At 53.0% G+C, this 24,815-nt stretch overlaps 1 protein-coding gene and 1 pseudogene across 1 annotated transcript; both read right to left on the reverse strand.

The window, feature by feature from the left end:
• Positions 1-2,173: 2,173 nt before the first annotated feature.
• On the reverse strand, positions 2,174-9,138 carry LOC129083312 (NUT family member 2G-like). The gene is given in 11 exon segments (XM_054589149.1): positions 2,174-2,719; positions 2,721-2,855; positions 3,412-3,525; positions 3,845-4,128; positions 4,595-4,746; positions 5,287-5,415; positions 5,775-6,198; positions 6,201-6,485; positions 8,467-8,740; positions 8,835-8,962; positions 9,066-9,138. Coding segments are annotated over 11 exon segments (2,544 nt in total).
• A 12,204-nt stretch (positions 9,139-21,342) lies between these two features.
• Positions 21,343-24,165, reverse strand: LOC129083313 (netrin receptor UNC5B-like; annotated as a pseudogene).
• Positions 24,166-24,815: the final 650 nt, after the last annotated feature.

Below are 24,815 nucleotides of genomic sequence, written 5' to 3' on the forward strand. Positions count from 1 at the left end.
TGGAGCGAGTAAGTTCCCTTCAGGCATGACTCACTCGGTGTTCCTGCAACGCTGAGAGGGGGATGTGTTACCCCGTTTCACCACGAAGACCCTGCAAGCAGAGAGATCACAGGACAAACTCGCACCGGGGGAACGGAGGGTGCCAGGCCCTGGCCACCACCCACCACATTTGCATCCGGCGCCTGCCACCCTAGGCAGGGGCACGCCGGGTAAGCACATCGGGAGGACGCTCACCCACGAGGGGCGTCAGCTTCAGGAGCAGCCCTTCAACGCTCACAGAGCCTGACATGACCTCTGAGCCCGTTTCTCTGTGTGGAGGCCCAGCTGGACAGGGAAGGGGCAGCAGCTGGGGAAAGCGTGGCCCACAATGAGAAGTTTCCTCACAAAGTGCCCAGGAAGGCTGGGAGACGTGGGTGCTGCCCGCTTGCTGCACGAGAGGAGGGAAGGCGGCGGCGGAGGGCCCGAGGAATGAACTGCGTTCCACGGGAGGTGGGGGAGGGCCCTGCCATGCTGACCTGAGTCCATTCTTGCCCAAGTTCTTTGTTGGGGGCCAGGCCATCCACTGTGGAACTTGACAGCTTCAGCCCCATCCCATCCCTGCTGCCGGACCACCACCCTGGGCCACAGCTTTGCATGCTGGGTGGAATTGGACCCATGCTCCGGGAGGCTCAGCCTTCCTGGCACAACCTGGGCCTGCCCAGGGGAGGAATCAGAGCTTTAAACCTAAAGAAGAGGCATTGGCCAGGAGGGAAGCGGGTGAGGGCAAGGGCGTGTCCCCATGGGAGCAGAGGTGGGGCAAGGCAGCTCTGGAGACAGGGGGTCTCCTCGGCTCGGCTCTTGGCCCTCACTGCTTGCTCATCTAACTCTAACATCCGCGGCTCGGGTCTCCTGCTTTGACTGTGGGGTCGGTACCAGCGCCCACCGCAGGACAATTGAGGATCCCTCCATCAGCCTGGATCTCCGGCTCCCAACAACTCTGGAGCCACACATCGCCCCCTACTGCCCCGGCTGGTCGTGCCGTGCGTGTGAAACCAAGTCAGGGTGCTTTAGCAGGAACTGCTTTCCACGTGAATGTAACTCTGTGTCCGCATCTCTTCACACGAGAGTCCGGCCGTGGTTGAGGGGGAAGGGACAGCGGTGGCAGGGTGTTCTTGAAGACCCGTGGTCACTGAGCCCATCTCCCCAGCCACAGCGCAGGTGGGTCCTCCCCCTTCAGTTGGACAAGACACTCCCACACCAAAATCCTGCAAGGGACTAGCTGCCGTCCCCGTGTCCACTGTCATTTCCCCACGTACGCACCTCCAACAGGCGGCCCGTCACTCTCTTGTCACCCCCTCCTTCCAGCCTCGCCGCCCCCTCCACCCTCCACATTCAGTCATCCCACTGAGACTGGAGGACGCTTCTCCTGCAACGAGGCACAGAGGCAGACAGCCTGTCCCCTGAAGCCAAGCCTTTTCCTCTCCAGTCAGACCACTCACACAGGAAACCTTGGGAGAGCTGAGGATCCTGCAGCCTCGTTGTCTGACGGCTTCTGGGAAGCAGAAAGAAGATCCCTAAAGACAAGGCTGACTCCAGTGCACTCTAGAAAACCGGTTAATGGCCCAGAGGGCTTAAAGTCCCCAAAGCAGCTGCCCATCCCTAGAAGGCTCAGGGATAATGATGGGAGGCCTCGGGACGCCCCTCACCCAGTCTGGCCTTGGGAGTAGGAGCGATGGGAGGGCTCCCTGGGGATCAGGGAGCTGTGTGCTGCCAGGAGCAGTTGACAGGAGTCGCCACCAAACTGGAAGCAGGGCCTGAGGGCTCACCGGGGAGGCCATAGCACCCGCAACCTCCCGCACTCTTTTTTCCTCTCAGGGACCCTGTCCAAGAAGCAGCGCAGACCTGAGTATGCAGAAAGCAGCCCCCAGAGCAATTCCAAACAAAACCATCTTTATTCGTAATCAATACTACACAATGCCCCAAAGGTGCTGCTCCTCCCCCCCCCCCCCCCCCCCACCCCACCCTTCCCCAGGCCCACCCCCCACCCCCCCACTCCCCGCCGCCCACCCTAATGTTCCTGCCCTCCCTCCCTCCCGGCCTCTCGCCCTCCCACCCATGTCAGTAGGACAGCCAGGGTCGGCCCTGGGATGAGAAATGAGCCGTGGCTCCTCTGCGGGGGACGGCCAGGTCGCATCTAGTCTGGGCACCCCCATCTTGTCTGAGGCTGGCAGTAAGAGGGGCACGCCGCTGCTCCGTAGGAGCTGCAGTGCCGCTTCCCCCTACTCCCTGTGGCAGACTGGTCACACTTTCTCTTTCGAGGCTGGGACTGGGCAGCTCGCGGGGGCCCCCAACCTCCAGGGCAGGCAGGGCCTGAGGCAGAGACAGGACTCAGAGAGAGCGCACAGGGCAGCAGGTTCTTAGGAGAGGCCATGAGGAAGGCCAGGCTGGGGAGGTCCTCCTCGTTCTCACTGGGCCTGCCCACTGGCCCGACAGTCTCCCTAATGCGAGAGGTCTCTCTGGGAATGGAGGCATCCCTGGGCGCCAGTCTAGGGTAGGTGCGCCTGTGCCCCTGGGGCGCAGACGACGGGCACGGAGCCCGCAGTGGTGGGCACTCTTGTTGTCCTGACGAGAGAGCAACGGCTCTGGGCCTGGACAGGTGGGCCTCTTCTCGACGTCGCTTTTGACGGCCCTTGAAGGCAGCCTCTGGTGGGCAGGCTTTGTCACCGACCCTCAGCCGGGGGGCCGTGGTCCCACCTCTGGACGTCTTGGCCGCCCGCAGACTCAGAAGGACTGGAGTCCAACCGGGATGCACCATGACTCGGGGGTGCCTGCACACCCTCCTCCTCCTTCGAGGCCAGGACTCGCTCCTCCTCCAGCTGCGAGGAAGAGGGGACAGTGTGTCAGAGACGGAGGCGCGTGCGTGACGGGACAATGGCGTTGGGGGAAGCAGAGCAGGGGGTGACACCGGGACTCCAATCCAAAACAGTCACGCGGCTCTCTTGCCATCCTCCTGTGCCACGTTCCCAGCTTTGTGTCCTTCCCTCCCCTTCGGGGCTCCCCAGCCTCCCCTTCCTACCGCCCTCTCCTTTCTCTAGTCCTCTCCTCCTTGTCATCCTGCACTGCCCGCACCCCGGAGGTGGCCCCTCGGCATGCCATGCCTCCAGGCAGGGGTGGGGCGGGCGGAGTCATACGCACCCCTGTTCTGGGTCGCTTCCTGCCCTGGTTCACCTGGTGCTCCCTCCCATGGCTCCCCCGGTGTCCCCTAACCCCTGATCTACCTGGACTCCCTCCCTTCCTGACTCGCCCAGGGCCCCTCCATCCCCTCTCCTACCTGGGTTTTCTCCCTCCTCTGACTCACCTGGGTCCCTCCCTCCCAGGGCTCACCTAGAGTTCCCTCCCAGCTTCCTCAGTTCCCTCCCTCCCCTGGCTCACCTGGACAGGAGGGAGTCCTAACTCCTGCGCCAGCTTTTCAGCTACGGGCGTGAACGCCAGCAGTGCTTCTGCGGACACCAGTGGTTTCAGGAGATGGTTGGGAATGGCCTCCACCTGGGACAGAAGGAAGAGGCTGTGAGTAACCCGTGTGTCCGCAGGACCTGGAGGAAAAGTGGAAAAGCAAAGACCCACCCCATGCTCTTGCACAAGGAGGGCGCTTTACACCCTCCTGGTCATCCGCCACACAAACGCGCACAAGAACACATACACATACGTACACCAAAGGGCACACCCACACATGCACACAGGTACCACACACCACAGACACACACAGGCACGCACGCACGCGCGCACACACACACACACCCGGGCCTGGGTGCTGGAGTGCCACTCCCTGGAATCTTGCTGACCCTGGAGCTCTGAGCCAGCCCACCTTGGTGACATAGTCTTCCTGGGAACACAGGTATTCGATGTAGCTCAGGAGACCCGGGTCCAGGTAGGTCTCGTCCTGCTCCTGCTGTGGCTCCTTTCTGTCCTCTTCCCGTTCTCCGCCTTGGGCCCCCGTGGCAGGGTGGGTCAGCCCCTCCAGCTCGTCCATGATGTCCATGTACTCTTGCACGGCCTCAGGGGGGATCTCATCGGATGTCTCGGTCTCCCGGGACCCGAGGGGCCGGCAGGCGCCCTGGACCCAGGGTACGTCTTCCCTCTGAATGCACACTGGAGCGGAGAGGGGAGAGGAGGAAGCGTGAGGGGCCCCAGCCTCCACCTCCCGAGCATGCGATGGTGAGGGCAGTGTCTGGGGGCATTCACATGGGCATGGCTGGGTCAGGGCCGCCTGAAGCCACGAGACTGTGTGAGGGGAGAAGACGGGGAGGGAGGTGCGGGGCGTCCTTCCAAGAGAGTTATGTGTCGGGACGTGTGGAGCCACCGGTTCTCCAAGGGAGCCCTCACCCAGCCCGTTTCTTAGCAGACTTCCTGTTGGGTCCTTTTACAGGGAGGTGGGAGAGGGGTCGCACAAGTTGGTCAGGTCCAGACCCCATGGTGACAAAGGGCAGCTGAGGCCCTGGCTCTCGTGACTGTTCCAACTGAAAGACCGAAGTCCCCTTGAAGGAAATGGACAGACACGGGGACGCTGGCCTGCCCTGGGCCCCTGTTGCCTTTGGCCATGGACTCCAGTGGGAACATGCTGCCGTACCTGGCTGTGGGCCCACCACGGAGGCTGGGGGTCCCCGAGGATCGGGTCTCGGTGGGGCTGGCGCAGGCAGGCCTTGCGCCCCCTTCATCAACTGCAACTTCTGAATCTGCATCTCCTCCTCTGCCTCAAGCTCCATGAACCTGGAGGGAGAAGAAGGCACAGGCTGCGCTGAGGAGGCGGCCGCCCGGAGCCCAGCAAAGGCAGCAGCCGATGGAGGGGTGGAGAGCAAGTGCCTTGCGGCTGTCAGGGCCCCGGCCACTGAGGAGGCAGGAGGCAGGAGGCAGGAGGCAGGCTGGTGGAGCACACGCCCCGCTCGGCCCCTCTGGCTGGAGTCCGACCCCGCTGGGCTGGGCATGGCCACCCCAGCCTGTCCTGGGCCTTCATGTGGATCCCAGGATGGCTCAAGGTCAGGGGAGGGTGGAGCCACCAGAGGTAGCACAGAAGAGCCCACGCTCCAAAGGTGAGGGAGAGGCTTCCGGAGGGGGAGAACGGCCCCTGGGCTGCAGGGGCCCAGGGCTGGCTGACAACGTCCTCTCTGATGAGCACCCTCACAGCGGGACCCTGCCCTGCTGTCAGCCCCCATCACCACCACCCCGCCCCCTGCCCACCGCACACCGCCCTCAGCCCCCTACCCGGCCCAGAAAGGCACGCGGCTGTCGGGACCCCGAACCCTGACTCACGTTTCTGCCATCTCGTAATAGGTCATGCGGTCGTAGTTGCTTTTGCGATCCCATTCCTGCATGGCCTGCCCTATCCCCTCCTCCAACGTCATGGTGGGCTTCAGGCGGGACAGGGACCGCAGCACGGGGCTGTAATACCTCAGGGTCAGTCACAGTGTGCAGCTTGGCCCCCCACCCAGCTCTGTGGAGCCCACGGTCCCACCTCCCCACCCAGCGTGAGCGCCTGCAGGTGAGGGAGGAGGCGTCTGTGTGTGCAAACACAAGACTTCCCAGCTACTGCCATTGCTGCTGCACATTCACACCAGCCCAGGAACCTGGACTCGAGGCTGACCGCCCACTCGCACCCTGTGGCTGGGACGCTGCTCTCAGACCTCCCCCCCAGTACCCCGGAGGGTAAGCCAGCCCGCAGGTCCATCCCACGCTCCTCCCCTCCTCCGTTGTGGGAAAGGTCCAGGGGAGTCCCCTGTGCCCCTGCCCAGCGCACTCACATGAGAAAGCAGGAAAGCGCTTCTGCATCAGGGCTCTGGGGAAGGTGCCTCCGGGCCAGGGCCTTGAAGCGACGCCAACGTTGGAAGTTCTCGTGCAGGTTCTTGGGGTTACAGAAGTCATCTGGCGCGGCCTCGGACTGGGAGGCGGCCAGGCCACTGCCGCCGGAAGCCCCGTGGAGCCGAGGCCCAGTGTCCACTGAGGGGACGATGGAGGCCAGCTGTGCAGTTTTTGGTGGAGCGCGAGGAGGAAAGCCGGGACACCAGCCTCCCTCGCCGGCCGGGGCGCCTCCAAGAGCCAGGGTGGACATAATCGCCTCCACTGCAGATGCTTCCAAGAATGGAGGTGCAGGGCACACAGCGCCGCCACACAGGGCCCCTGGCGTGCTCCCGGGCGCCTGGGTCAGGACACGGGTCTGAGTCTGGGGGGCCGTGGTCGCCCCGCTTCTGACCTGACCTTGTCCATGATGTCGCAAGCCCCAGTCCCAATGGGGCCACGTCCAGCACCCCCGGCTACCAGAGGTGTGCCGGGCAGACCCGGCAGCGCCGGCGGGAAGCCAGCAGGCAATGACAGGGTCTTCAGGGGCAGCAAGAGCTGCTCGAGAGGAGGCAGGTGTTCAGGGCCAGCAGTCGGCTGGGGAAAGGGCAGTGGCTTCAAAGGAGTCATGGAGGCACCAGGGTTCGTGGTCACATCCGCTCCCAGCACTGCAGATGCTGTTGAGACAAAGGAAAGGGGGAGTTGCAGTGGGAGACTCAGCACACAGTCTCTGAGCACTGAGCCTCTCTGGGTCCTTTTCAGCCCCTGGGGAATCAGAGCTGTGAGTCTCAACACCAGAGGGCCCTCTGGGTGGGGGAAACTGTGGAGCCCGCCAGTGTCCTCAAGGCGTTGTCATGCTCTGACCTCCGGCTGACAATTATTCCACGGGGGAGCGCTTGCTCCCCACTCACTAAGGCTCCCCGACCACTGTCTCCTGAGGAGAAACAGCGCCAGCCAGCACTGACTCTGAGAGCCTCCCTAAGGGGGTCCCCCGGCACCCGACCCTGCCAGCCCCGCAGGCTGTCTCCCAAGACGTGGCACCGGGCAGGAATCCGCTCCGCGGGAAAGGGCCCTAGCAGACACGCCAGCGGTAGCGACCTTCTCCACGCTAAGTTCTAGGCACCCAAAGGGCCTTTGTGAACGGGCAGTCTCCAAAACGTTAGGGCCCCGTCTCCTTCTCAGCCCTCCTTTTCCTCAATATACATCGCTCTCCTTTCTTGGTCACGCACAACAACACAAAAACACTGGAGGAGTATCCCTCCACGGGAAGGAGCCGGGAACCCTGATGTAACCCCTTTAACACACCAGCCCAGCATGCGCACGTGTGTCAGAACCAACAACAGCAAGCCCTTAACCTGGACCAGGTTCTGTCACGCCCGCCCCCGCGCTCAGAGTACGCGCCCCCCTCAGGAGCTCTGTGTCCCTTAGATTCTGTCCTCTCACAGCCTGCAGTGGCTGCAGAGAATTAGAGAAGGGCCACGGGGCGGAGAACACTGGGGCTGTCCGTCGGTTTCCAGAATGTCTCGCTGGTCATGGGACTGCAGACTGACGGTGGTCCTGCCCCTACCAGCCCCCAGCAATAGAAAGTGAAGACGCAGTAACAACCAGGCGTGAGCCAGGCGTCGGTGGGACAAAACTGTCCCAAGCGCACCCCTGTTCAGAGGAGCTCATGCTCAGGCTAGTGCGGGGGGGAAAAAGCCCCACATCACGTGCCCCTAAACACTCAAGTCAGGTGTCCTGGGACTCTTACTTGAGATGCGGAAGATGGCCTTCCTGCTTCTGCGCTACTCCCCTCGCCCCCTTTGAAAAAGGAACCGCCTTCACAGGCATTCTGAGGGGAAAACCAACCCCGCTCCGCATCCGTTCTCTGTCCGGGAAGCAGGGGTGTGAGGTATGAACAAACCCTTTGAAGAACTGAGTTGCCACAGAGGGGGGAACAATTCAGGGCAGGTCGGGGAACGGAGCCCCACCCCGGTGGAAGTTACGCGGCTGCCCCGGCCCCCGTGGAATCCAAGACAACCGACAGCCCCCAGGGCTGAGGAGAGGTGAGCTCTGGGCTGGAAGGAAAGGAGAAGCGCTAGGCTGCGGCAGTTGGAGCACCTTCCAACCTCGCCCTCAGGGAGGACATTGCATCGTAGACTTGGCCACGGCCAGCCCCGATGGACACCGTTCTGGCGAAAACCACCTCTTCTCACTGCCCCCATCAGCTCTAGCATACATAGTTCAAGTCCCTTAGAAAGAGACTGCGGAGCGAGCCCCAGGTGCCTGAAGAACAGGACACTGGACTGGGCTTTCCCGTGACCCTCCCTGCGTCACCACCCGGCATCCCCCGCTACTCCCGACACACACAGGTCGAAGTGGCTTGTTTCCCCTCTAGGCAGAATGCACGTGCCTGCTGCTGTCCTTTCTCGGCACCCAGGCCTTTCCCCTGAGTCGCCCTGCCCCGCACCTCTCAGGAGCCGTCCTGTCCAGTGCCAGCACAGTTTCCCACTGGCTCCCGGCCTCCCCGCGTGATGGGTCCGTGGAGGCCCAGTGCTCTCTCCTTCCTCTCCTTCAGTCCAAGCTATGTTTCCCCAGTGGAGGTGTCACATTTTAATCCCTAGTTCTGAGGGACAGCCCCGTCTCTAAAACAATCCCCCCTCGGACCTACAGGCTTACCTCCTTGGGAAGTCATCCCCGCAGGCCGAGGCACTGACCACCGCGGCCGAGCGGCCTCCGCAATGAGAAAACTCGAGCACGGGAACTGGAGAGTGACCTGCTCCAACAGATGCTCAGCATCCAGTGGAGGGAAGAGTTTGAATTTAAACAGCAGAATGCAGGACTCCAGACATTCCGCAGCGGGGGAGGGGCCGAGGGCTGGTAGGCTGGGCGGGCGTGGGAGGGGCCAGTGTTCCACGGAGGGCTCGGGCAGGTGGGCACGGACCAGAAGTTCCTTTCAAGTAATGAGCGGCACCGTAAATGGTGTGTGCCTCTTATAGGCAATGTGTACATTGCTTTTTCTTGGGTTCACGGCACAAAGGCTTTACTTGACGTTCCCTTATTTCAGTCCTCGGTCCAACAACCTGCTTTGGGGGTCCCTCAACCTGCGTCTTTTCTGGTTCTGGGCTTACTTCAACACAGGCTGCGCTTTCTGAGTAAAATTCAAACACATAACCTGAAAAAACAACAGATACCGACGTATGGCCACAGGGAGCCCAGTGTCTGAAACTAGGAGTGACTCCGCAGAGGCAGCACGGGCACATCATTCTTTAGGAAACGGTCCTGCGCCCCCGAGTACTGTCCCGTGCTGGAACCGCCAGAGACCGCAGCGGGCCCAGCCTTTCGAGCCATCCCCTTTGCTCCAGCCCATGGGGGAAGGCCCCGTAGCCTCCATCTGCATGTGTATCATGCCAGCGCGCCTTAAAAAAACGTGTGTTATTCTTAGTTTGATATTGTGCATAAATGTCAGTTTATCACCATCAAAACGATATGCACAGGCGTTTGTGTCCTGTGCTGGGAAAGGACAGGATTGTTAGGAAATTGGTCAAGGGAGATGAGGGGTGACGACTTTGGAGGATGGCAACCAAATCTCTTGGGAGACAAGCTTCACTCCCTGCCAAAGCAGCAGGGTCCCTACTGATTGATGGCAGGCTGAAGGACTGTTCCACACGGTGAACATTCGCTGAAAAAGATTCCCGTCGGCCCTTAAGACATTTCCGGCCCACCCTCCCTACTCACCCCCAAAAGGACAGACTGACTCAGAAGAAGATGAGGTGAGAGCAATTCAAGCAAAATCATGGTAGACTTTATTTCAAAAGACTACCTTGAGGCTCGAAAGAGTAAACGACATGAAGGTATTTCTCAGGACTCGGGCTTTGATCACGAGGAAACCTTGAGCATTAGAGGAATGGAGAGATACCACGCTTGTGTCTTGTGGAGTTCTCAGCCTGTGCGCTTGGAGAAGCTGAGGGTTTCTTGGATGCCAGTGGCCTTCACAGTTAAACCGTGGAGCGAGATGCTCTCGTCTTGCAAACGACCATAAGGAGGATCTGCTGATTGCAGTTTCTCCGGCAGCTCTGGCAAACTCAAGTCCCCCGGTTGATTCTGCTACTGTAGGTATATTTTGTATTGCCAAGTGAAAGTCTGCAAAAGAATACATAAAAGGAGGGACAGGCGAGTGAACTTGTTCCCAAGCAGCCAAGGGTGGATCGATGTTGTAACCACCCCCTTGCAAAAGGAAACATCGGCGCATCCACATGCATGGAAAGACTTCCGTGTACTAAGTAAACACAGCAAGAAAAATGTTCTAGTTCAGTAAATGGGTTTGGGAAACTGTAGGGACGGAGTGAGGGGAAAGCATGTCTCAGAGTCTTTCCCAGGTCTACAGTTCTTGGCCAGAACTGTGGAATGGAACATCCAGGCTTGGTAGGATTAAGGCCCTGCCGTTTTCAGAAACCTCAGAAATGCAGTGCACAGGGCATGAAGGCACTTGCGCCGACTTGTGGCCAAGTGCTTCAGGGAGACTTCTGCAAACCAACTGGAGGCCCTCTTCCACGAGGCTGGGATCTAAGTGCACGCGTTGCACATTTGCAATTTTACAACCCACACGCCGCTTGAAGGAGCGACAGTCAGGGGACTTCCTGAGAAGGAGGAGGAGGAGGACTGCCCTAAGATGCTCCCCAGGGAGCCCCACGTTCCAGGGTGCCCCGCGCCAGGACGCACGCACGCACGTGCCCGCTGGGGCGCGGGGCTCCCTCCCAAGGCGCGTCCCAACGTCCGCAACGGCTCCCAGCGTCCGTTGCGGTGGTTGGGCCCGTACGCGCGCATGCGCCCACGGGGGATGCACGGTGCCCAACGGCCGCCCTGGCTGGGCACCGGGACTGGCATGGCGGCCTCCGGGGTCGGTTATGTACACGAGGAGGTAGGGAATGCGCGGACTCTTCACCCCTCGGGCGTCACCGCTCTTCAGTGTCGTTCAGGCCGTGGGCTGCATGGGACCCAGGTGTGTGTTCCTGCCCCCACACAGCTCGCTTCCGGTGGTGTTTACACCAGGCGATTGGCCCCCCTGGGAACCGGCCGCAGGGGCTGCTACTAGTGGGTGTGAGCTGTTGAACTCTGCGGGTCGTTGTGTCCCCTGCATTCAGGGTATCACGAAAGCCCTGGGGCAGTTCTTCCGAATTTGACGTTGTCCTCCAGTTCGGCAGGAAGGAGCTCAGGTCTTGAAAAGGAGCGCAAGCAGGTGACGCTTTCACCTGCGTCCCTACAGTCTCAGGAACGCCTTCCTCCTTAGCTCCTTAGCGTGAAATCTCAACCAACGATTCCGTTCCCGCTGCGCTGGTGTCAAGGAGGTGAGCGACTTTGCAGGATCCGACGGGAAGGCAGTGCGTTGTCCAGTCAAGGACCTGCAAGCACAGGTGGGTTTTGTGCGTACGTAGTTGGCCGGTGGGCATCTCCTAGGGGCATTGAAATGTGTGGGTTCGGGTTTTGGTTGGTGGGAGTCTGATACGTGGGCTGAGACGCGTGGGATCGTTTCGTCGGTGTTCGTGTGAGCGGGTGTAGGATTGAGTGTTGAATTTGGAGGGTGCTGAGCTGTGTTGCTCGCATACTCAAGGAGTCGGCCGTTAGGTGTTTGTGATGCGGTGCTTGGGGAAATGCTTCCCTGGATTTTTCCGTCCCGTGAATTTGGGGACTTCTCTGATGGCTGCTTTGAAAGGATTATCTGCACTCGCATATGGGCAATGTTAGGAAAAGCGCTTGTGTTCGTCAGCGTGGGGCTATGATCTTTCTGTTACGTATTTGGGGCATGTAGAAGGACCGTTGTGTATTCAGGGCACATTGCAAAGGGGTTGCGTGTATTTCCTTTTGGGATTTTTTCAGGAGCTGTGTATATCTGTTTCAGTGTGCAGAGGGCAAATCAGTGACTCTTCCATAGGCCTGGTGCCTGTCGTATATGCGGGTGTGATGAGGTTTTTGAGTGACTCTGTACTGTGCGGGATGGAAGAGTTAATACTGTGCGAGCATTAGGGAGGGTGGGGGTATGTATATGCAGGTAGTGTGACAATATGTGTGTTTTGGGGACATACGGTAGGGGGTGAGCTGTGTTCACATTTGTAGTGCCCTGGGGAATTGTGGGTATATTGGGGGCTTGTGGAGAGCTGTGTGTATTGAGAGCGCGTGTATATTCAAGGCGCATGACTGTTTGGAGGAGTATTTCCTGGAGCGTTGTGGTTTCTGTTTTTCCGTAGGGGGCCATTATTAGGCCTATCTCTTTTGGGAAGTGAGTAGGGGTGAATCTGATGGAAAGACAGGTGTCTGTGTTTAGACAGAAGAGCGGGAGAATCGTATTTGTATGTATTAGAGGTGTGTGGTGTGGTCATTTGTTAGGATTTGTGGATGGGAGAGCTGGCTCTTATCAGCTAGGGATTATTGGGTACGTGGAAGTTGTCTCTTATCCGGTTTGCTGGAGATATTTCTATGTGTCTTGCCCATGAATACTGGTTTGTGTTCACATCCATCACCAGGAGCGTGAATTACCAGTCCGTTCATAGGGTGTATGGGAGCGTTAGGAGTATTGAAGGCGTATGTCTTCAGAGAATGCTGGAGTGCTCCCACGTGTGTTTGGGAGTAGGTAGTAAGCAGTGGCCTGCGTATATTCAGGGTTAGGCTAGAGAGAAATATTGATATCGAAGGCGAGGGGCGACGAGACTGTATTTTGGAGAGGTGGTAGACGGTGTAGTGTTTGAGAGATCTGTTCATTCCCAGGCTGGGGACATGTGCCCGTGTGTGTGTTTCCATAGATGTGAGCATGGTGTATGCGTTTTAGTGGGGGTTGAGGGATTTTCGGTGTTGTGTTTCGCATGTATCTACCTGAGCATATGAGGTGCATATTCATGAGTGGCCTGTGGGTGCGCATTTGGGATGTGTGAGTGTATCAGAAGGTTTCGGGTACTGTTTGTGTCTATTCCAGAATGTAACGCTTGCAGAGTTTTGGTGGCGTAGCTTGTATGTGTCTTCTCAGTGTTTGTGAGTTGGACTTACATGTATTTGAAGTATAGGTTATTTGTGGCTGTGTATGTTTTCGAGTTCCTGGGATTTACGGTGTGTGTATTGATGGGGATGTGAGAGCTCACTTTGTGCGTCTGGAGATCAAGAGACTTGCGAGGGTTGTGTGGGTGTGTGCGTTGTGCGTTCAAGAATCGTGGAGTATGTGTATTTTAGGGCCGTGGAAGTGTGTATGGACCTTTTCTGGGGCCCGCGGGGGCCCGTGGGATAACTGTGTACTTGGTCGTTCTGGAGAGAGTGTGTGTTCAAGTATCCAGTGTGTACATCTGGATGGCATGTTGGCTGCTTACTTTTATTCTGACCCATTGTGTGTGTAAATATAGTTGCAGGATTGGCATGTGACATTCAGGATGATTAGGGTTTTATATGTAACATTTAGGCAGGAGAGGTGTTCTATCGGTATATTCAGCGAGGGCGAGGGTAGAAATATGTGTGTGTGTGTGTGTGTGTGTGTGTGTGTGTGTGTTTATGTGTGTCTCAGCGGTTTTGGTGTCATCCCGCAGAGTGAAAGGTTGCCAGTTTGATTCCCAGTCAGGGCACGTGCCCGGGTTGCGGCATCGGTCCCCATGCCGGGTATGTGGGATGGGCGACCGATCGAAGGTTGTCTCTCCCATTGATGTTTCTCTTCCTCTCTTTCTCCCTCCCTTCCCATCTCCCTGAAAAGAAATGAATAAAAGCAACCTTTAGAGGAAAGAAAGACACCTATGTGTGCTTATATAAAAACTGACTTTTGTTTACGTATGTAGGGTGTAAGGGGATTGTGTGCAAGTTATTGTATGCAAGGGGATGGGGTGCACTGGAATGGCTCACACTAGCGTGGGATAGTTGATGGGGGGCATGTGTCTTGTGGGCTTTGTGTTCCTCAGGTGGGCAGCTTGAAGTTAATCATGCTGGGAATATTTGTGGTGAACAGCACAAATGAAGTCTCTGCTGCATCCTCCTGAGAGTGTACTGAGCATTCACCAGCACACCACCAGTGTGTGCATCTGGACGTGTGCACGTGTGAAGCAAGAATTTTCAGGCGTCAGTGCGCATGTGTATGGGAGGGCCTGCGTGAGTTGCGAGTGGGGCACCTGGGGCCGTGGGTCCTTGCCCGGGCGCGTGGCTCCCGGTCGTTCTGAATCACTACGTCACTCTCAGTCAGGCTGGTCCACTCTTTGGGGCCAAAGAAGCGCCATAAATGTTTATTTCTGTCCTGTCTTCATGTAGGTGGATTCAGGAGTATCTGTCCCTTAGGCAGGTGGACGCTTCCTTAGCCTTTGTGTGGTCCTGGCATCAGGGCCCCTAGATGGGCGGGTCTGGTCGATAGCCGTGCAGAGCAGAACTTTCACAGGCGCGTTGTCGGCCTGACGGACAGCGGTCCAAGAGCAGTGCAGCTTCCTGGACAGGAGGTCAGACGGCCAAGTGTTCTCCCAGGCCATCTCCCTAAGAACCAGCCGGGCAGCTACAGGGATTGCTGGGCAGCTGGGTACAGCGAGTGGGTAAGACACGCCTCACAGGGGGTCCAAGCAGTGAAAGTGTCCAGACCACTGTGTGCCCTGAGACCATCTGCCCCAGGGTGTTGGGGTCTGTTGAGTATCAGGATTGTCAGCAATGTCGCTGGTTCTCGGTCAGTCTGCCCCCCTGGAAACGTGATTCCTTTGGGATAGGAAAGACTTTGGGGGTCAGTGAAGCGCCAGGGATGGAGGTGCGGAGGCTTGGTCCCTTAGCAAGGCAGGCGGCTGAGACCAGGAGTGACAGTGGAGTCCCGCTCTGAGGAGACATGTCTCTGACATTCCCAAAGCCTTCGGACACACTCTCCTTTGCTTGTGAAGGACCGGGATGCTTCTAAGCATTGAGATGAAGCTCACGTCAGCTTCTTGTTTCGCTGAACGGATGACCCGACCCTCTTCACTCGATTCCATGTTGATCTGCATACCCGCCAGAGGGAACCACGTGATCGTTGTAGCCTACCAGCGGAGCCCACATCTGCCTCGGAAGAATTCCTGGGCCCCCCTTCCTTTTTGGGCCTTCCTTCCTTCCGGCCTTTTCTCTGTCATGGTGCGTCCTCTTGCCAGCAACAGGTGCCAACCTCACTTGCTCGAATGCCCCGATAAGTGCTTCTTTTCGTACCAGTTGATTCCCCGTGGCTCTCACTGCCCCCTGCATAACCTAGCCCCCATAAAATGACAGTATGTTGTGTTGATCGTATTGTGAGTGGTTGGCAGAACGGAGCCATGCCTGGTGTTGTATTTTAAAGTGTTACATATTTTGCGTGTGTTATTTTATTTTTATTTTTTATTGTTACGGTTGTTCCCATTTCCCCCACCCCCCACTTTGGTCTCCCTTGCTCCATCCAAACCCCGCTCCCAAAGACAGTCCCCTCCCCACTGTCCTGGTCCATGGGTCCTTGGTACGGGTTCCCCTTCTGTCCCCGCGATGGCCCTCCCCGCGCCTCGGTCCCCGTCAGACTGTTCTTTATTTCCAGATCTCTGGTTCTTTTCTGCTCACCGGTTCAAAAGAGCCGATGCATCCGTATGTTCATGGCAGCTTTATTTACAACAGCCAAGTGCTGGAAGCAGCCTAAGTGCCCGTCAGCAAATGAGTGGATCAAAAAGCTGTGGTACGTTGGCACAATGGAATCCTCTGCAGCAGAGAGAAAGAAGGAACTACTTCCCTTCGCGACAGCGTGGATGGAGTGGAGGGTGTTACGCTAAGTGAGATAAGCCAGGCAGTGCAAGATAAATAGAATGCGGTCCCACGTAGAAGTGGAAAATGTGATATATTTTAAATAAAAATGCAGTGAATATATACAAGGTTGACGTTCTTGGGTTGGTTTGTTGGATTTCCTTGATTTGGTTTTGAAGTAGGAAGACACACACACACTGAGTATTTGGGGCGAGGAACAGGAGTATCTCGGCACCCTGAACCAGCACTGAAAATCCCCCACGAGGTGGAATGAATGGAAATTGCTGAAATGGCTGGGGCGGGCCAGAGCTGGTGTTTGTGGGGCCGGCATTTTGGGGGGTGTATGTTATTCCCGCATCTCTCCATGGCCAGATGGCATCCTGTGCTGTTTTTAAAAAATAATTTAAAAAATTTGTTGTTGCATTTGCTGACAATATTGGGTTAGTTTCAGGTGTGCGCCATGATGATTAGACATTTATTTACCTTACGAAGCGATTACCCTGATAAGCCTAGTGCCCATCTCATACCATACATAGTCCTTACGATATTACCGACAATATTCCCTGTAATGTGCTTTACGTCCCTGTGACTGTTTCCGTAGCGGCAATTTGTAAATCTTAATCCCTTCCTCTTTTTCACCCATCCATCAGATCGCACTCCCATTGGCAACCACCAAAATGTTCTCTGTACCTGTGAGTTTTTTTGTGTTTTGTTTGTTCGTTTATTTCATTCTTTACATTCGCTTATAAATAAAACTGTATGGTATTCGTCTTTCTTTGTCTGACTTATTTCTCTTAAATAATGCCCTCTGGGTGCATCCATATTGTTCCCAATGGCAAGATTGTATTCTTCCTTTTGGTTGAGAAATACTGCATTGTATATAGTGCCACATCTTTTTTATCCTCAGTTTGTCTCTGAGTGGACGCTTAGGTTGCTTCCATGTCTTGACTATTGCAAATAATGCAGCAAGGAACATAGGGATGCAAAATTCTTTTTGAATTAGTGTTTTGTTCTTGTTTGGATAAATACCCAGAAGTGGAATTGCTGGGCCCGTCTTTGTCTCTTATAACATAACCTTTGTTTTAAAGTGTAATTTGTCTGATGTAGCATTGCCACCCAGCTTTTTTTTTTTTTTTTCCATTTCCAGTTGCCAGAAGTATCATTTTTGAGCCGTTTACTTTCCGTAGGTGTGTGTCTTTTAATCTGAAGGTGTTCTTTCGTAGGCAGCATATATATATGGGTCTTGTTTTCTTATCTGTTAAGCTGCCCTGTCTTTTGATTGGAGCATTTAATCCATTTATGTGTAAATTTTTGATAGGTGTGTGGTTATTGTCATGTTATTATTAATGTGTTTTTACTATGCTACCTCTTCTTAAGTCTTTTTAACATTTCTTGTAATACTGGTTTGGTGGTGATGAACCTCAGACATTTTCTCTTGAAAGATTCTGCGTTTCTTTCTATTCCATCCTGTAGCCTTGCTGGGTTAAGTAACTTCCTCCTCCGTCTTCTTCCTACCTCCTCCTCCTCCTTTCTCCTCTACTGCCCTCCTTGTCTTCCTCCCCCAGCTCTCCTCCTGCTCATCGCCCTCTTCCTTCTTCTTTGTCCCTTTCCTTCTCCTAGTCCTCCTCCTCCTCCTCCTGCCTTCTCCTCCTCCTCGTTCTTCCGGTTTTTCTCCTTTTAGCACTTGTTGCAGTACTGGTTTGGTGGTAACAAGTTCCTTTAGCTGGAAAAGATACGGTTGCTGGGTAAAGTAGCCTTGGTTGTAGGTCCTTGCTTTTTATCATGTTGACTATTTCATGCCAAGCCCTTCTGGCCTGAAGTATTTTTGTTGAGAAATCAGATGATGGTCTTATCGGTGCTCCCTTGTAATTAACTTAACTGTTTTTTCTCTGGTGGGTTTTAAATTCTCTCCTTGTGTTTGAGCTTTGCAATTTAATTATGATGTGTCTTGATGTGGGCCTCTTTTGGTCCAGCTTGTATGGGACTCTCTGCACTTCCTGGACTTGGGCGTGTTTCCTTCACTGGGTTAGGGAGCTTTTTTGTCATTATTTCTCAGTGCGTAGTTACTGTGTTGTTCATTTTTTTATTACTGTTTTTCTTTTTCTTAAAGAAGTCTTTTTAACATTTCTTATAATACTGGTTTGGTTGTATTGTACTCCTTCAAGCATTTTATTTTCTGAGAAGTTCTATATCTCTGTTTCTATTCTAAATGATAGCTTTGTTGGGTTAAATAGCTTTGGTTTTAGGTCCTTGCTTTTCATCACTTTCAATATTTCTTGCCACCTCTCCTGGCCTGCAAAGTTTCTGTTGAGAACACAGCTGACAGTTCTGTGGGAGGTCCCTTGTAGTTAACTAACTCCTTTTTTCTTGTTGCTATTAAGAGTCTCTCTTTGTCTTTAACCTTTAGCATTAAATTATGATGTGTCTCAGTGTGGGCCTCATAGGGTTCATCTTGTTGGAGACTCTCTATGCTTTCTAGACTTGTAAGTCTATTTCTTTCACCAGGTTAGGGAAGTTTTCCATCCTTTTTTCTGAAAGTAGGTTTCTTTTGCACTCTGTCTTCTCCTTCTAGTGTCATTGTGATGGTAATGTTGTTACACTTGATGCTTCCCATGGTCCCTGAAACTAGCCACATTTTTTGGAATCTTTTTTCTTTTTGCTGTTCTAATTGGGTGTTTTTAACTACCTTGTTTTCTGAATCATTGATTTGATCATGTTTCATCTAATGCATTGATTCAGTCCATTGTATTCTTCGTTTCAGTTATTGTATTCTTAATTTCCAGTTGATTCTTTTTTCTATCTCCATTTTTATGTTTTCTCTTTGTTAATATTTTTACTGAGTTCATCTATTTTTCCCCTCAGTTCATTGAGCATCCTTGTGAACATTGATTTGAATTTTGTATCTGGTAGATTGCTTGTCTCTAATTTTGTTGAGTTCTTTTTCTGGAGTGTTTTTTTCCCCCATTTTTTTCTCTTAGTACATGTTTCTTTGACTCCTCATTTTGGCTGCTTCCCTGAATGTGTTTCTGTGTATTGGGTAGATCTGTCCTGTGCGGCCCAGTGGCACAGTCTCCTGGGTCACCTGTTTCAGGTGCTCCAGGTGTATACCTTGTGTGGATTGTGTGTGCCATCCTGTTGTAGTTGAGCCTTGATTGCTGTTGGCATGTCAGTGGAAGGGATTGACCTTCAGGCTGATTGGCTCTGAGGAATGGCTGTGAGTACAGGAGACAAGCTGTTTTGCAGGGGCTGATCCCATGGAGCAGGATTTGTTTTAGTGAGGCTCTGGTGCCTGCCAAGCCCACCCTTTGGGTGTGTTATTTGTGGAGGTGTTTGAATGGTGCTCTGGAATGGTCTGAAGCTAGCCACCGTTGGGTGTAGTAGTTCTGGGGCCTTGTGGGAGTGGCTGTGGTGTAGGCCAAGTTTATCTGCTGCTTGTGCCTGGACTGGGGCTACCTGGTAGGAGCTACGAAGTGATTTGCAGTTGGCTGCCCCTTGTATTGGGCTTGGAGACACGTGGCAAAGGTAAGCTGTGAAGGGGGCTGGCTGCCAATAGTGCCAACTTAGGGCCATTTAGCAAGTGTTACGGAGGAGGCCAAGGCCTCATGCTGCTCACTTGGGGTTTGTGAACCTTTGATAGAGTCCTTAGTGTGAACTGAGACAGGCTGTTTATATGTATAAGCCACTGGAAATGATTTGGGTGAGCCCCTAATTTGGGCGGGGCAGGGTCTCAGGGAACCATCAGGGCAGGGTGAATGGTGTTAGCCAGATTGATGGACACTCAAGACTTTGTGCCCACCTGCACCAACAGGCTGGGAGGGGAAGGGGCTCAACAAAGGAACAGCGATGCCTACCAGCACTTCTTCCCAGAAAGAGTAGCCCCTCCAGCCCTTGTCCTGAAACCCAACAATTTATTTCCTCTCTATATGTCTCTGGTCTTTTTCAAGCTGCTGCCTGAGTGCTGGAATGCAGAGTTAGTGGATCTGACAGGAGATAAGTCTGTGCATGGGCCCTTTAAGAGGAATGTCTGTGACTCTAGAGCCCTCCATCTCCAGGCACAATTTTCATTGGGTCTACAGCCAGACATTAAGAGGGTTTCTCTTCCTAATGACAGGAACCCTGGGCTGGGGAGTCATGTGTGGGCCTGAGATTTGTCGCTCTTCTGGGAAGACTACTGAAGAGACATGCCTGCTAATTTTTAACTGCCATATGTAGGTAAGAGACCAATCTATTTTGAGTCTCTGCCCCTCCTAGCAGTCTTGATTTTGCTTCTTCTTTATATCCTTAGTTACAGGAGCTGTTCATCTAGTCTTCAGGTCATTCACAAGGGTGGTTCTTTGATGTAGTTGTAATTTTGATGTGATGGTGGGAGGAGGTGAGCACAGCATTTGCCTAGAGTACTGTCTAGAAGGTTGGATACTCTGCTCTTTACTGAGTAGCCCTTTTAACCAAGCCATTAGAAGCCCCTACCTGTTCTACTTCCCAAAAGTTGATTAGAAAAAGATTTTGAATCCTTTTCATCCACACTAGGGTGTGGGATCCTAGGGGTCCTGCAGCGACACAGTGGTGAGTCTAAGGAGACCCACAAGGTGGCTGCTCAGTCACTAAGGAACTTCCCCTATAAAGGAGACTGTTCTGATGGCTGCTGTAGGAGCCTGGTGTCCTGGGTAGGAGGATTATAAACTGCAAAGCCAGGGAAAAGCAGATTAAATTTACCAAGACACTAGGAACAGAGAAAGGAAAGGATGGGAACCTGTGCAAGCTGGAGGTAAACTTTGTGCAGGAAGATATGGAAAGAACAGGTTGGGATATGAAGTACCCAACCCACAACTTGAGAGTCCCTTCTCCACTCTCCCTTCACCAGACTCACCTCCTCTGGCTGCAAGTAGCAGAGGACACAGAGAGAATGTCAGCTTGGAGGTCAGTGGTCTAGGTTCTTTCCATAGATCACCATGCTTTAAACAACAAACATGTCCATGGTGCACCCAGATTAGAATTGTAGTATTTAAGGAAGTCCAGGCCTCTTCTCTGGGAACACCCCACAAACCTAGTTAGAAACACTGTTTTTTAATAACTTAAAATTCTGTGTTTGCACCCCACCCCTGACTTCTGTCTGTAGAAAGCAGTAGATCAAGAGCCATTAATCGAGTTGCTGACTGGATGTCTCCTAAAACAGTGCGTGAACGTGTGCATTTGTGTGTCTGGATCCATAATATAGCCACATGTTGATTATCTGTTTCCTCCACTAGAGTGGAGTACAATCCAAAATAGAGTCTTTACCAGGTCATTGAGACTTGCAAAATCATTGTTGGATGAAGAAATGATGATTGTTTTCATAGTCTGAATTCTTTGAAAGACTCAGAGACAGAGTTTATGAAATAAGATGTTTACAAAACAACACGTGGTGGGGGGTAGAAAAAGAAAGCAGGGTTGGGCAGAGTGAAAGCTGAACTCTGATGCAGGTCCCAAAACAGCATTGAAAATAAAACAAACTTATCCCAGAGGTCCTGGGGCTATGGGTAGAAAGAAGGGCGCCTTCTTGCTGTGCTAACTGCTTCCAGAATCATCAGCCCCACTCTGGTTTCTGCATGAAGGTCTGAGACCGGGAGAGACGGCAGGGGGTGGAGAAGAAACACCAGGTTCTCCTGATACCAGAGTACATGTATTTCCTGAGGCTTGCCGTGGTCTCGGGATGGGACAAGGGAGGAGGAAGAGAGGCGACTCTGACTGTGAGCTGGAGGTCAGCAGAGGCCAAACTTCCCCACATTAGGTGGTGTGGTCCTCCCTCTACCCACCTGCCAGTCCTACCAGCCCACAGTCTGGGGCAGCTTAGCAGTCCCCATTTGTGGCCATGGCCACCAGCATCTCACTCTTGCCCATGTCCTCCAAGGCACTCACCAGGCTGTTGAGGTCCCTGTCACCCACTGCAGAGCTTCCTAGAGGTCCAAGATCACACCCGTGGCAAAGTAGTTCAGGTACCAGTCCATGGAGAACTTTTTCGCCAGTAGGCACAAATCATTGCCCCATGGCTGTTGCATAACTTCTGGTGAATGGAAGGCAGGATCTTAAAGGCATAGGGTCCAAGCAGGGTGGTGAACATGCTTCTGGGCACAGAGTAAATGGTGTCTAGGGAGCCAGCAAGTGACTCTGCTAGTGAGGTGTGCAGCTGGAATATCTGGCCTTCCCCTTCAACCTACCATACACAGATCTTGCAGGTGATCTTCGTAAAGGCCAGGCTGTGCCTCTCCAGGGAGAAGATGCAATGAAAGGCTTTCTGGCTGCCACTCCAAATGTGATACAAAGGGACTCCTGGTATTTGGCCAGCAGCTTGCTCCTCCAGTGGAGGATGTATTGGAGAGAGAAGTTCAGGTTATGGTAACTGTCCTTAAACAGAAAGGATTTTGGCTCCTCATGAGGTAGCTACCCAGGGTCTGCGCTAGTTCCACAACCTCCTTCAACACTAAAGATATCCTCTAGGCAGTAGCACCTGAGGCTATACCTCAGGGATATGTAGAGGGCCTGGGCAAAGATGGCCACCTGGAGCTATTTGACTGCCGAGCAGGAATAGGACTCACCTGTTGAACAGGTGCGTGCCCTGCTGGTCTAACAGGATGTAGCAGGACTTGGCCTCCAGTTGACAGTAGCAAGGGATGCCCAGGGTTACCAACTCCTCCCAGTGGTTGAACTGGAAGATCAGTCATCAGGACTTACATTGGCACAGTGAGCCACGTGAAGATTATGGGGCGTAAAGTGGAGGGACCTGTAGGCTCTCAGGTTGTCAAGGGGCTCAATATTGTTTGGGTCCCATCTGAAAGAGGGAGTGTGTTTCCTCTCTTGTTGAAGGAGATATATTTTGTTGAACTTGTCCAGGAGATGGACACCAACAGACTTATCCTTCTGCTGGGGATGCTGAGGTTCCTGCCCAGGCAGCCAGAGGTGCCACTGCGCTGCCAAAGAGTCAATATGACTCATATAAAGTCACACACTGACTAATAGGTAGGGCTGGATTTGGAACTCAAGTCAAACCAATTCAAAAAACGCCCCTGTACATGTAGAACGACAATGAACAGTGATACAAATAGACTGATGAAATTAAGTTGCTAAAATGTTGACAACAAATACCCTGCAGGAGATTCTTGCCAGTTGAAATGGAAAGCAAGAATGGCATGATGTGATTGGAGAATTGCATTTTCATTGGTAGTCATTTCTTACATTCCTCTGTATTCAGGGAACAATCTGACATGTCAATGTTATTTGAAAAGCAAACCTTCCATTTCCTAGGGAAATTTTTCCCTCGTGACATCCTGGATACTGCTTTGTGGCCACATAAAATGCCACAGTAAACAACTCAATATGTATTTCAGATATTAATTGCTTTCCTAGACCTTGGAATTTCTCACAGAGCTCACTCACAAGTTTTATCGAGGGCATAAAATTTATTGTGTTGACATACCCTTTAAAGTGCTGAATTCATCAAGGCCAGACCAAGCCTGTATGACTTTATGAAGAGTGAGTCAAACTTTTTTTGAAAGTTTTGCTCCATGCTTCTCTTTTACACCACAGCCTAAATTAAGCCACGAGGGGGAAAAACACTTTTAAAAAGAAATGTAATCATCCTTTTCCAGGCACATTCACCCCTAGTGAGTAGAAGTCACAATATCTATTCTAAAAAGTCTGGGCCTCAGCAACCAGACTTAGTGATGAGAGTCTGTGTTGGGCATGTCTCAGTGTGGCAACCCAGAGTCCGAGAGGCCCCTTAAGGTTCTCAGATGAAATGAGGAGCCTCAAGATTCTTGCTAGGGGACTTCCTGATCTGTTGAAAGAGAAGTTTATTGTTACATGATTCCCTAAACTGATCATTGTTCCAAATTTGTCCTCTGAGAGACTTTGCTTGCGACTCGTATGTTGACATACCTGATGAAGAGAGCATCTTAAAATATAAATGACTCCAAAAGAGAGAGGAAAGCTGAGCCTTCTGTCAAGGGCTTTGCAGGGTGGACAGGGAGATGGGAAAGGCAACGGGATGCTCTGGAATATTTACAAATGTACAGTCAACAAAATTAGACTAAGTTGTTGACAACGAATACCATTCAAAGGATATGAAAACACCAATGAAGAAATAAAAGTGAGAGAGAGGTATTGAGCTCCTAGGGACAGTAATAAGAAGCTACACATCAGTTTCGCTCTCTTACTTAATTAGGCACACAAGTGTATTATGAACTCTGAAGCCAGAATGCCTGGGTTCAAATTCTGGCTCTGTCACTTCCACTGACATCGCTTTAGGTACCTGAACTCTTTTTTGTCTCAGTTTTGCATCTACAAAATGATGGTAGAATAATACTTTTTTCATAGGGTTGTTAGAAAGGTAAAGGAACTTAGTGAACTCTCAATTCTCCGCATGTTAATTATGATAATGAGGTACTGGGAGTAAGGACAGAAAGAAAACCTTCAAGTTTCCTTGGGTAGCCCACTTTCTAGTGACGTCAATAAGCTGCTACACACACAATTACAACCCAGTGTAAAACTGCTTGAAAGGCCATCATATGGGCTCTTGGGATGGCTCTTTAGTCTAATGAAGAATATTTGCCTCGAAACAATGGTATCGGCTTCACTCCTCACCAGAGAGGCAAACTCATACCCGTTGAAGGTCATACCCGTTTGGTTCTAAAGTTAATGTATTGCTGTGTAACAAATTACCCAAACCTCAGTGGCTTGAAACAAGAACTCTTTATCAGTCGCAGTTCCTGTTGCTCAAGAACCGGGAGGGAGCTCGTCTGAGTGCCTCTGGCTCAAGGCTATGATGGGGTTGAAGTTAAGCTCTCAGCCAAGGCCGCAATTTCAGCTGAACACTCAACCTGGGGGAAAGGGGTGGGATCCACATCCAAGGTCACTCAGTGGGTTTTGGCAGGCCCCAGCCCTGAGTCCTTGCCATGTGGTTGTCTACATAGAGCTGCCTCATGGAATGGAAGCTGGCTTCACATGGAGTGAGTGATGATAGAGAGAGGGAGAGAGCCAGAGAGAGACATGGAAGCTAGTATAAAAGCCATAGTCATTTTCTAACCTAAATTTGGCAGTGACATCCCATCACTCCTGCCATTTTCTGCTTGTCAGAAGAAAGTCACTGCATCCAGCCAACACTCAAGGGCATGAATACCAGGGTGTGTGGATCACTGGGGCCCTCTTACAGGCTGTCTTCCACACTCTGTTGGATCATTTAAGGCTATTTGAAAAGGATTTGGCCAAAGCAGAAGGAGAGAGGAAGTTAGAAATTCTGCTGGTCAATGTCCTTGCCATAAACCGCT

Source organism: Pteronotus mesoamericanus, unplaced genomic scaffold (genome assembly GCF_021234165.1).
Source record: "Pteronotus mesoamericanus isolate MK-2021 breed Mesoamerican mustached bat unplaced genomic scaffold, CSHL_Meso_final scaffold_167, whole genome shotgun sequence".
NCBI classification, from domain to species: Eukaryota; Metazoa; Chordata; class Mammalia; order Chiroptera; family Mormoopidae; genus Pteronotus; species Pteronotus mesoamericanus.